Raw genomic sequence first — 13,295 nt, 5'->3', positions numbered from 1 at the left:
TAGCTATAGTGATTAGAGAATTAAAAAAAAATAATCAGTTCTTCCCCCTGTTGCTTCAGAAGGATTTCAGAAATGCCATCACCATTCCTTATGTCTATGGCACATTGGTAGATTTTAAAGACCTGACCTTGCTATTTTTTCCAAAGATCAGCTCCCTCTTCTCTGTGCCTAGAGTATATAAAGTACACTGTTCCTGCAAGTTGGCTTACTTTGGACCGAAAAGTAGATCAGCCACTATCCGCTTAGATCAACACGAATCGTACATTTGCGATCGTGACTATGGTCAATGCTTGCAGACCATGTATTGGATACAACTCACAGGATCTTCTGGAAGAAAACTACCATGCTCCAACATAGTTAATTTAAGAGAAGACTGTTTTTGGAATATGCAGCAGCAATCAGCTTAATTCAAAGAAATACAGATGCATAAAACTTCCCATAATTTGGGAAACAATAATCGTCAGAGGTCCCAGTTTACATCCTAGGCTGCCTATAAATGTCCATAGAGGATGCATTACCTAGATAGGACCGTACAACACTTAATGAAACAAATGGGTGACTGTATGTGTGTGTGTTAGAAATGTTATTTGTACTCCCTGAAGATGTCTGTGACATATACAATATTGGAAGCATTAAAATTAGTTTCTAATACTTTCCTATTAAACCTCTAATATGAAATATTAATTTTATTGAAATTAAAACTTAATAAATTTGCTGTTCTGCTTTTTATTTGTACATTTTAAATTTTTGAAAATGTCTAGTCTCATGTTACTTTTCCTGGGAATTGAGAATTTGAAAAGATTCGAAAATTTCTCTGAATGGAAATCCTAATATCTACTAATGTCGCCATGTGAAGGTGCAGATTGGAGGATTGTCAGAGGCTAGACAGTTCTCTACATACCTTCAGTGTGATGTGAAGCTCTATTCCCAGTTATCTTGCATTGATACTTAAACAACTCCTAAGGAAGTTATTACATTTTTCAATTAAAAAAAAAAAAAAAACTCCTGTACACAAAGTGTTGCAGTAAATATTATGATATGACTTACTATACAAGAGAAGTATGGTACACAGATGATCTCTTGCACAAAACTAATTTAAACAATTTTTTTACATATTTCTAGAATTTTAGTGTGTTTAAGGGTCAAAGCTGTATAACTGACAGGAGACCTCCACATAGCCTTTAAAGGAATACGGAGAACTGACCAGGATTTCTGACCTAATGTCCAGTTCTCACCTTTTCGTGGTGTGCACCCTGTTGGATATCTACCTGGATACTGAACGAACGAGGATGGGCTGGCAATGTGGGATTTAGTTGACCAAAATGTATTCTTATTGGCTTAAACCAATATACAAAATGATGGTACAACATGACAAAATTTCATGGCTGCTGGAGCGTCACCTGGTTAAACAAGGCCCCCGTTGTTTTCACCGGGGAACCAGGGCAAACAGCAAAAAGTCAGCTATTGGAACAAACCCTAAAGCACACCCCAACTCAATATCACCAGAGTTCAAGATTGGTACTATGAACATAAGAAGCCTGAATGGCTGAGGATAAGTACCAGATCGATTATAATAGGGGTGACTGAAACAAAAAAGGCAAAAACTGGTGAGATCATTCTGAGCAATGAATACAAAATATTATCTTCAGGCAATTACAATCAAGTAAAAGGAGGAGCCACAGTATTCAACACTAAATACGAGGTTAATCTTGAATGTCAGGCAGTCTCAAGTAGAGTGATGTGGGCAAATATCAGAATGAGTGAACTAGACAATGAAATTTATTTGTTCCTATGGTCCCACAGAAGGTTCTACTGTCATAGAAGTGGAGGAATTTTTTGAGATTTAGAGAAAGCACTGACACAATGAAGAAGGAAAATTTGGTCCTTGTTGAGGATTTAAGTAGCAGAGTAGGAAATGATTGTAAGACATACAAAAATATTTTGGGAAAATTTAGAGAAAAGAGCAAAGCTAATAATACTGGCAAATACCTGTTGGAGTTCTGCTCAAGACATGGACATGGTTATTACTAACACTATGTTCCAACATAAAAATGTGCACAAATTCACATGGAGAGAAGAGGTATGGAATAAGTCTCATTGACGATGTTATTGTTTGGTAGTGATGTTTTCTCCCTGCTGTAGGACACCAGAGTGTGCAGAGGATTTGAAATTCGAACTGATCACTATTTAGTCTTGAGCAGGATAAAATTGCATTTCATATTGAAAGAATAACATGTAAGAAAGTTTTAAAGCGAATAAAAGTTGAGCAGCTTTCAGATTTGAACTGTAGACTAAAATACACAAAGATTATTGAAGAAAATATGAAAGTGTTTGAGAATAGGAACTAAACCTTGGAGATTCAGTGGCAAGCCTTGAAGAAAACCCTGATTGATTCAGCCAGAGAGACTTTGTGTCATTAACTTTGTGTCCATGGTGGACACAAAGTTAAAGAGGCAGTGAAGGAAAAGAAGAAAGCATATCAAAAGTTCCTGGCAAATAAGTCGGCTTGTGCTCTTAGAGAATACAGAGACAAATATAAGAAAGCTAAATACTGTAAAACTAGCTAAACAAAAGTCATGGGATGACTTTGGCAAGAACGTTGAAAATAAATATCCGGAAGGTTGCAAAATATTCTGGATGTTGTTGAAGCTTCGAAATGGAGGAAAGAGTGCTGTAAAATGAGTTAGAGATGATAAAGGTGACAGGAAAATGGGAGAAAAAGATATCCTTGAAGTATGGATTAATTACTTCAAAAAAATTGCTGAGTGAAACAAGCAGTGATACCACAGTGGTAAAAAAAACACTCAACATGCATACAGTCAGGAATACATATCTATACTTGAAGTAGAAAAAGCCACCAAAGGGTTTGAAAGTGGAAAGGCAGCAGGAGTAGATGACATTCGACCAGAAATGCTGAAGTATGGTGGCATAAAAGTCTTAGTGGCTGCACTGCATAGTTCAGAAGGTCTGGGCAGAGGGATGAATTCCTGATGATTGGAGTAGAGCTCTCATAGTACCCATATATAAAAAGAGAAATAAAACAATGTGAAAATTATAGAGGTACCCTACTGAGTGATCCTGGTAAGATTTATGCAAGTATACTTGAGAAACAGTTGAAGAATTGTGGAAGAAAAGCTTGGTGAAGAACAAGCTGGATTCAGGCCAAATAGACTATCAGGATCAGATCTTCATTTTACAACAAATAGTTGATAAATTATGGGAATATAACAAAGATCCATATTTAAGTTTTGTCGATCTGGAACAGGTATATAACAAGGTGCCAAGAGAGAAGCTATTCAATATGCTACAGTTATATGTCAATGGGACATTATATCAAGCAATACTTAGTCTTTATTTGAGTTGTAAGTCAGCAGTTAGAATTGAAGGAGGTACAGGAAGGTGGTTTAATGTTAAATCTGGTGTGAGGCAAGGATGTACATAATCCCCTCTGTTATTCATTATCTATATGTATCACTTTAATACCACTTTACTTCATAATGTGATCCATATAGATGATGAATTGGAGATGTTAATATCAGCTCTGCTTTACGGACAATGTTATACTCCTAAATAAATCTGCTATAAGTCTGCATGATTCCCTTACTAAATTGAGTAACTGTTGTAATAGATATGGTATGAAGGACAGCAATAAAAAGACAAAGACAATGAAAATAGGCAGAATCTTTGAAAATGTCAACTGTGTTGTGAACGGAGAACCTGTAGAACAAGTAAAACATTTCACCTACTTTGGCACGATTTTTAGTGAAGATAGGAAATTAAATATGGAAATAAACAACAGAATCAACAAAGTTGGAATGGTAAAAAGTCAATTGAATAAATTCATATGGAATAAGAGAAATTAGTCGGAACACTAAATTAGCTCTATACAAGACAGTTTTCAAACCAGTTTTAACTTGTGGATTTGAGAGCTGGGTCAGAAGTAAAACACTTGACCAAAGACTAGAGACCACAGATATGAGAGTCCTGAGAAAGATTAGCGGCATGAACATGAAGATGACTTTAATGGCAATATCATATTAAAAACGGATATTAGGAAAGAACTTTACATCAGCATCCAGGAATGCGTTAGCAGAGCTAATCTCAGGTGGTATGTCACTTAAACAGAATGGACGAGGAAAGATTAGCAAAACAAGTGTTCTCTTTTAGGTTGGCAGGAAACCTAAAGGATGACCAAGATATAGGCGGATTGATATAGTACAAAGTGCCTTAAACGATGAAATATAAGATCTGATAATATTGGAGTCCTGACAAGTAACTGATTGATTTGATGGAAAAGTATAGATGGGAAGTTATTAATGATGTAAATTTTTCATGTAGTACTATCATATCCTGTATATCCCTTGAGGATACATGGCAAGAATTTGATTCTAGAATTTTTTTAACATATCATTATGTATAAGGATGGTCTGAAAAGTTCTCAGCCTAATAATGAAAAAATGAATTTATAATTTCAAAATTTTTTTTTTTTTTTTTTTTCAACATAATCTGCCTTAAGGCTGATAGATTTATTCCGACAATGCTCCAGTGCCATTATCCTGTCCCTGTAGTGTTCTCAGTAAGATCTGCAAAATACTTCTCTATAGCTGCAATCGCTTGATTTGAAGAAACACACTGACCAGCAAGGAGGAGTTTTACTTTTGGGAAGAGATAGAAGCTAGAGGGAGCCAGATTGGAATAGGGTGGATGTTTCAACATTCATAGTGCAGATACCTTGATTTTCCCATTGCCAAAACACCTTTGTGGGCAGGTGCTGTATTGTCGTGATGAAAGATGATTTTTTTTTCCCCTTCTGCAAATCCGGTCTTTTCTCATGAATTTTTTGTCTATTCTGGTTAAAAGATCAGAATAATATTCTCCAGTTATTGTTTTACACTTTTCAAGATGATTAATAAACAAAATGCCTCTAGCATCCCAAAACACTGATATCATGACTTTTCCTGCTGATGGAACAGACTTTGTCTGCTTTGGTGCTGAACAACCAACCTTGTCCATTGTTTTTTCTGCTGTTTAGATTCTGGTGTGTAATGGTGAATCCAAGTCTCATCCATAGTAATAAATAGATGCACAAAATCTGTTTTATTCTTGTCAAAATGCTCAAAGCACTGTTTAGAAATTTTCATGAGATTTTGTTTTTGATCTGCTTTGACTCACGGGTCATTCGTTACCATATCGTGCGCTTGATCAAATTTCTGGTGGTGTTACATTTTTTGGACGTCCTTCAAGTGGATCATTTTTAAGCTGGTACAGCCACGTTTAAACTCAGCAGCCCATTTCTTAATTGTCAAAAACAAAGGAGAAGAGTGTCTATAAACTTTTATGAACTTCGAATGAATTTCTTTTGGCGTTAAACCTTCTTTTCCATTTCAAGGAATACAGACAGCACTTTTGCTCCAGACAGCTGTATAAAACAAACTACTTGATAGAATGACTTGCAGTTTCACATGGATGCTTATGACAGATGTACTAACTTAGAAAAAGCAATCTTGTTGATAGCGTTGCCATCCATGGTCAAGGCAGAGAACTTTTCAGACCCCCTACGTGTTTATGTTTACTTTATCTATAATAATGAATTATTGGATATGACTAGTTTGTCTAGTGAGGTTAAAGTTTGAGTTTTTGTATTAAGTGTATTGACCATTTTAAATGTATTAACAATTAATATGTACTGTAAAATTCAGTGCGGTGAAATTTTATATAACGATTTTTCGGCATCGATTTTACTGAGGTCACAAACCATGAGAAAAGAAAGAATTGTAACTTACTATGTTTTAAAGAAGTGCTGATTGTAAACTCGTAAAGCTAACTAACAAAAAGAATGATATAGAATTTGTTCACAAATTATAAAAATATTATAAAGGTTAAAATTATGAATTATATTGGTTTGGTGTAACAAAATGTTAGAAGTAATTCTTTAAGTTAAGGGGATTAGACTGTTGGCAATTTAAAAGTAAACAAAAAATATTGAAAGTTGTTCAGATGTAGAAAATTGTTGCTGTCAACTCTGAAGATCAAAACATCAGTGACGTTATTTATTTAAGATTCAGGGGGTCTCCGACACTAAGAACAAGGGGCTTCTGAATCATATAAAAGAGGCTGTTTGGGAGTTTAGGTTCAAGGCTGCTTAACGAGTTTGTTCGTCTTGTGTGGAAATAGAAAGCCCAGGAGAAGATCATTCTACGGAGATGTATTTTCAGTAGCGGAATGTGCCACGCCGACATTAGATCCACAAACTGATGGTGAGCTATGCTACAGATCCTGGACAAGGATTACCCCAGGATGACTGCCAAAAGCTGCCTAGCAAAGGCTAGGATATAGGACTGAAGAAAGCAGTCAGCAGAACTGCCAAAAGTCATCCAGACTGGTGGGTCTGTATTTGTTTCTACAAATTTGCGAGTAGATTTTAATGTGTTGATGCTGAGATTGTGATCAAGAATTGTATGTCTGCTGAATAGCTTTGTTAAAATTAGTTAAGTCACTATAGGAAGTAATTGAGGCTGAAAGTTAGCTAATATATTTATTGAGAAGAATGTTAGCCAGTGATATTGATTGTAACAACCAGAAATTGTCTAGAGTTGGTTAAGTAGGTTTTTCTTAGCATTGTGAATTGCAGGTCTGTATTGTAAGGGTATGACTTGTTTAAAGCAGGAATTAGAATTTGTTTAATATTGTATTGTGCTTAAAGTAAAATAAATATGTAATAAATTTAGTTTAATCCTTTTATCTAAGTGTGAGCCAACCAAGTTTGTGCCTGAAAATATCTTCAGGACTGAGCTAAGGTGGTGCAACACCCAGGCAACTCGTTGCTTTGCATTATGGGAGATACTGGGATATTAGTGATAGCTTCATCCACCTTTTGCAACGAGTTGCCTGGTGTTGCACCACCTTAGCTCAGTCCTGAAGATATTTTTGGATGCAAACTTTGTTTGCTCACACTTGGATAAAAGGATTAAACTAAATTTATTATAGTCTAACCAAGTGAAAAATAAATTTTCAATATCAATAAAATAAACGTGTTTTGTTTGTTTAAAAATTATCACCTGATTTTTGACCAATGCACTGTCTCACAAAAATAACCGAACCTGTGTGCTTAAATTAGAGAAATTACGACTGCTATTTATGGTGTTATTTTAGAAAGTGATCTATTCTATAAGTGTTAAAACTACTCTTCCTGTGCCATAACATAAATTCAGGGAGGTGCAGTCGATAAAAACTAATTTTCCCTGAATTATATCGCTTGGGAAATAGTTAACACTGGATCCGTGAATTGCGTATTCTAGAGATCTTTTCACTAACAGCGCTAACGCTTGTAGGTAGTATAAAGGATTATAAGCAGGGACTAAATTAATCAGCTTAAGATAGAAAAAGGTAAAGAGAACTTAACAAAGATTTAAATGAGTAGAAGTAGGGTAGACAGAAAGAGAATAAAATAAGAAAATAAAATCTTAGAATATAACAGCACACTTCAACATAAACAATTACAAAAAAAAAAATATTATAGTACCATGGGACTAAATAGCACATTCATCTACATAACAGCAGACCATAATTTTGAATATAAATGTGTTGAGTGCTTTGCTCTCCCTCAATGTTGTGTTCAGAAATTTACTGAAAGGTTAGAGATGAGACTGCAGTGGATTCCCTGTAAGTTTTTACATGGAACACAAAAAATATACAGACTGCTCCCATGTGCATGGATTATATCCAGTTGTATGTTGCATTAAGCAAATGTTCTTTCTGCCTTAGTAGATTTCTGTGTGAAATGCTAAGAGAACAAAGCATTAACACAGCCGTGCAGCTGTGTTTGCTATTAGACACCATAGCCCAGACATTTTAATTGTTCATATTCCTGGTTGGAAGTAGACTTCATCTAAATCGAGGTTCAATGCTAGTATTATATCATTAAATAGAAATTTAATATTAAAGCTAATCATGTCTGAACTGTTAAGGATGTGGTTTTCACTGTAGTTTACAAAAATGATTCTGTTAATTTCTAATGGTGAGACATCTGTTTGTGTGAAGATGTGATTTTACTAATCATGTGACAAGTTTGTTAGTACTGTGTAATGTGCAATATTGAGTAGTGTGATAGTTAATCAGGATAGCATAGAGCTTGCGGAATGATTTTTAATTGGCCATGAGACAGAAGATAATGGTTCACACTTCAATGTGAAAAAATAGTCTGTTAGAGGGTTGCCAACATAGGTGTCTTTTTATTTACATCTCAATCTTGAATTTTTTCCATTAGTAAATTACCTCTGTAATTTTTTGTATCTGAAGATATGTATGAAATCCAGTGAAATATCTTTTGTTCTTGTGTTCATTTTAATGTTGCTAAACTTAATATGAATGACCACTGACACCTCTGACTCATTTTTGAGAATATGCTCATAATGTGACATTGTTTACTTCATGAATGGATTTAGGTTATTCTTTCTCCATTGGCAGATTTATGTATTATCTTTCTGTACTATCAGTATACATGTAATAACTGAATTTGTATGCCCTGCACTAGTATTTATTAGAAAGAAAAGATAGCAATAACAATGTTAGCAGCCCCATTTATATAACTAAAATTTTTCTCTTTAGGTGATTCTCAGCCTACCAAAATGTTTGATAGACATTCCAGTTTAAATGGTTGTCAAATTATTAATTACAGAACAGATCATAAGCTACAGTGGCTTCTCCTAATTGGTATTTCAGCCCAGGTATGTTTTCTTCTCTTTGGGATTTATAGCATAAAGAAATGTAAGATATTATGATGTCAATTCTTATGTAAGTAAGGCTATAATTGTTTCTTTTACAAACCTCCTGATTTTTCATTTATCTCTCTTTCCCCTTTAAATGCAAATTGGGTTTGTAGGTAACATTTTCATACAAAACTGTTTATTATGAACACAGTATTGTGATAAAGGCAATTCAATTAACTTTAAAGTATTAAATTATGTGACTAAAATTCCTCAAAACTAGAAAGTCTTGAGGAATTATTAGTCATTATTTCCTAGTTAATATCTAAATTATTAACTGATTTGGAAAATTATAAAATTAAAATGTAGAATAAATCGTGGCTTGGAGGATCTTGCCATCGTTCAAGACACAGTTGATTTACTTCCATCTTTTCAAGGGTGTATTCTGGTGCTAAACTTTCTTTTTCGCCATGGACTTCCTATTTGGAAACACCTAAGTTTGCACTAGGGCACTAGTACCTGGTAGTGGTGCTAGCAGTGTGGCACTGCAAAAAGAAACTCCTTTAGTAAACAAGTTACATTTCTTCAGTTACATAAAAAAACTTCTTTCATACAAAATAAGATTTTGCCTTTATATTTAATTTTTACCAAAAAAAAAAAAATGTCTTGCTAAATATCTGATTTTACCAAGTGATATAGATGAGGAATAAAAGTTAATAGCACCTTTTATTATGTAGTTAGAAGAGTGTAGTTTGGTTGAAATAACTTCAAATCTTGTCTAAGATGCAAGAAACATTTATTAAGGATTTTTAACTGAAGGTGAATTAGCTTATTTTTTTTTCCCTTATGGAGACTATTTCTTCCCTTGCAAAAGCATACATCATCTAGAACACTGACAGGCATTACAAACTATGACAACAGGATTGATCACCTGCTTAGCAAAAATTTATGAAGTCGATGTAATAGGTATAATAAAGCAGTTAGTAGCTACTGGTAACCCATTTGGATTTTTGGTAGAGTGCAAAAATTAAGTGAATTAATTTTTATGGCTGTTTTTGCCTATTTTTGTTTAGGAGATCCCTTTTATGTCATTGGCTTTTTACTCAATTTTTAGGGCATTACTGATCTTTTAAAGATATAAATATATGAAGAATATAAGGAAGGAATAATTTTGGACATCTTTAGTAGGATGTTCTGACAATTCTGAAATTAGTGCCTTCTTTGCTCTTTTTTTTTTTCTTCAAGACCAAATAAATCCTTGTAGTGCATAAGTAAAAATATATGCAAACTCTGAACAAATTAAAAACAAACATGCATTGAGTATACGAACTGTATGTGGGCAGTTTATTGTAACCTTAAACAAGTATCATATTATTCATTTCATTTTTTTACTTTGAATAAACAGTAAATGTTAATTATGATTCTGATAGCATAACTTAGTTGGTTGATTTTTAATTGGTATTGGTACAAGGAGTACTATTTGAAAGGGGGGAAAATGTTCTACAATATTAATATGTACATTAGGTGGTTGAGATGCATTGTCCATTGTGATCCTCTTCATAGGAGATGCTGGAAGCATCTTGAAAGTTAATTTATTCAGGAGCTCTGCTTTAGATACCAATCTAAATGTGTATTATAGAAAGCACTTCATTAATGAAATACATTTTTATAAGGAACAATTACAGTTTGGCTGGAATCCCATAGAACCAGTATTGATTTTGTGAACATCAAATTTCTGAGATGTTGGGGGGGTTCCTCTGGGTTCAGTTCAAAAACAAAAAAACAAGAATATAATTTCTTTGCAGGATAATTATGATAGTACTCCTGAAAAAGTTAGACCATTACTAACATCCAATCAACAATTTTCCTCAAAATTAATCTTATCTGCTAAGACTCCAATATTATCAAATCTTATATTTTTATCTTAAGGTACTTTTTACCCTATCAATCCATCTACATCTTACTCTTCCTCTGGGCAAAGAACACTTGTTTTGCTAATCTTACCTTTCCCATTGTATTTAAGTGACCATACCATCTGAGATTAGTTCTATTAACATATTTCTGAATGCTGGCAATGGCAAGGTCTTTCCTGAAACATCATTTTTAATGTGGTACTACCATTGATGCCATCTGTTTACATGACTAATCTTTTTCAGAACTCTCTTCCTAGTTGTGAAGATACTTCATGCACAAACTTTGCTTACACAAATGGATTAAACAAGAATATAATTTCTTTGCATATTTACTTTCAACATGGTAAACAGTGCCATAAAAAAATTAGCCTATGTTTATTCACCACGACTGATGTTTTTTTTTTTTTATTTTTATATTAGACGTTATATCAGACATTTTGTTAGTTCTTTTCCTCCAGTTTATATCAAGCTGGCATTGACAACCCAAGCTCACACATAGGTTGCTGTTAATGGCAGTAATATCAGTTAGAATTGGAGATATCAAAATTACATCTTTTACTTTATGCAGATAACATACTCTTGAACACATCTGGTTGCAAGTCTCCAGGATTTTGTAATTAAACTCAATAACAGCTATAACAAATTTATTATGAAAATCGGCCATTAAAAGAAAAAAAAAAAGCAGGGACAAAGAGAACTTCAGCTGTAGTCTCAGTGGAGAACCTATAGAAGTAAAATATTTCAACATTTATGCACAGCTTTTAGTGAAGATGTCAAATTAAATCTGGAAATAGACAACAAAATAAGCAAAGCTGGCATGGTGGGGAGCCAAGTTGAATAAATTTATACATAATGTTACATTAATGAACACTAAACTAAATATGTGTTCATATATAAACAAGATAAGTGTTCAAACCAGTTTTTTTAATAAATGAGAGTCAAGTTAGAAATATGTATTTGATCAGACTATACCACTAATACCATATTTACATTGTTTATATATTTTTTTCCAGCAAAACAGAGTAGTTGGAGCCATGCAACTTTACTCAGTTGAAAGAAGAGTAAGCCAGCCTATAGAAGGCCATGCTGCTGCTTTTTCTCAGTTCAAATTAGAGGGAAATCCAGAACCATCAACATTATTTTGTTTTGCTGTAAGATCAGCTCAAGGTGGAAAGGTGAGCTCTTCTCTTTCAACTATTTAAGTGTTAGTTTTTAGTTTTAGCATGTTTGACCATCAGCATGCTTTGGACTAATTTTTATTAAAATTAAAGCTGTATTTTGCCAAATGGCCAGTTTCTCCAAAGAACGTTCATTATGATAGATATATTATAGCTCATTTTAATGGAATATAGCAGAATCTTTGGCTAAGTATGTTTTTATTTTAGCCAGAAGCTTTGAACTTGCCTAACAGTTTGAAGCTGGCAGCTGTTTTGCTCTAGGAGAAAAAAAAGCTATTTAAAAAATGCAAAATTTCATTTCAAACAAAACATTTGTTAGCAAATCCCTTGTTAACTACTGACTTGGTGACCGATTTGTGTTTCATTAAGGAAATACCCCGAGTAGGCATATTTGAATAAATTATACCGGAATTGACACGTGTAAAATACTGATAAAAAAAAAATCTGTTCCCTCCTGGTGAATGAAAAAATCTAGCCATATACTTGTTTCCATGTATCTGGAGAGCTTTCTGGAAAAGCATGCCCACACAAACAAACAAATTTTCTTTTTAGAGAAACTGATAGTCACTTTTGACCAGAATCTGCTGGGAAATCTGAGAATCTACTGAGATTTCTATGGTTATGTAGAAATTATGAGAACTATAACTGATTCTCAGTTAAAAGTAACTTGCAAAAAAACAGTATAGATATTTTAAATGCCAATAAAATAGAAAGGATGCACACTTTGCTGTGTGCGTGCGTGCACGCATGCTGATTCCACATACAATCTCTCTGACTTATAATAACTTCTATATAGCATTTTTATTTTCTTCCATTTGATCCTGTGTGAATGGATATCCAAAGCATGGTCTGTCAGTCTCAACTTGCAATAACTGTAATGCCGAAGTATTTTTCTTTGTTCTCTGATGTGGATGTCAACATGGCAAATCAGAAAATATATCTAAAGAATTTGATAAATATCATCACCATACCACATTTAAACCCATATTAAATTGGCAACTCCCATCTATTCACCTAAAGACAAACTGTTTACTTTTTCACATCCAGGAGTGTATTAAGTATCTTGTGCTTGTGACATGGTTTACTATGAACAGACAGGAAGAACTATTGACATCTGCTTTGGAGAACATAAAAAAATACATTCAGCATTATTGTTATGGCAAGTTGGGACTGGCAGACCATGCCTTGGATATCCTTTCACACATGATCAAATGGAAGAAAACAACTGCTACACAGAAGTTATAAGTCAGAGAGATTGTTTTTGGAATCAGCAGCAGCTTTTAAACACTCTCCAAACCTCAAGTATAGCTCAGTGAGTGGGCTTGCAGTATATGGTAAAAGAGAAGTTTCCTTCAGCTTTTTTTTTATATCAAAACATCTAGGAAAGGGGTAGTTTCAAAGTGAATTTTATTTTATGGTGGAAGGAGTTGATAAATGAAAGAAAATTGTGCAGCTCAATAACACTATTTCCAGATGATAAAGATGTCATTTGATTATCT

At 33.8% G+C, this 13,295-nt stretch overlaps 1 protein-coding gene across 1 annotated transcript in view; it reads left to right on the top strand.

Moving 5' to 3' along the window:
• Positions 1–13,295, top strand: part of Chc (clathrin heavy chain) — a 533,133-nt gene that overhangs the window by 71,659 nt on the left and 448,179 nt on the right. Inside the window, exons 4-5 of the mRNA XM_090400150.1 lie at positions 8,608–8,726; positions 11,632–11,793. Of these exons, the coding sequence (XP_090256276.1) occupies positions 8,608–8,726; positions 11,632–11,793 (281 nt within the window). The remainder of the gene's footprint in view (positions 1–8,607; positions 8,727–11,631; positions 11,794–13,295) is intronic.

This window comes from Typopeltis vanoorti, chromosome 11 (assembly GCF_054136105.1).
Source record: "Typopeltis vanoorti isolate ZY-2024b chromosome 11, IOZ_Tvanoo_1.0, whole genome shotgun sequence".
NCBI lineage: Eukaryota > Metazoa > Arthropoda > Arachnida > Uropygi > Thelyphonidae > Typopeltis > Typopeltis vanoorti.
The sequence above is the reverse complement of the archived record's forward strand: the minus strand, read 5'-3'. Positions and strand labels throughout refer to the sequence as shown.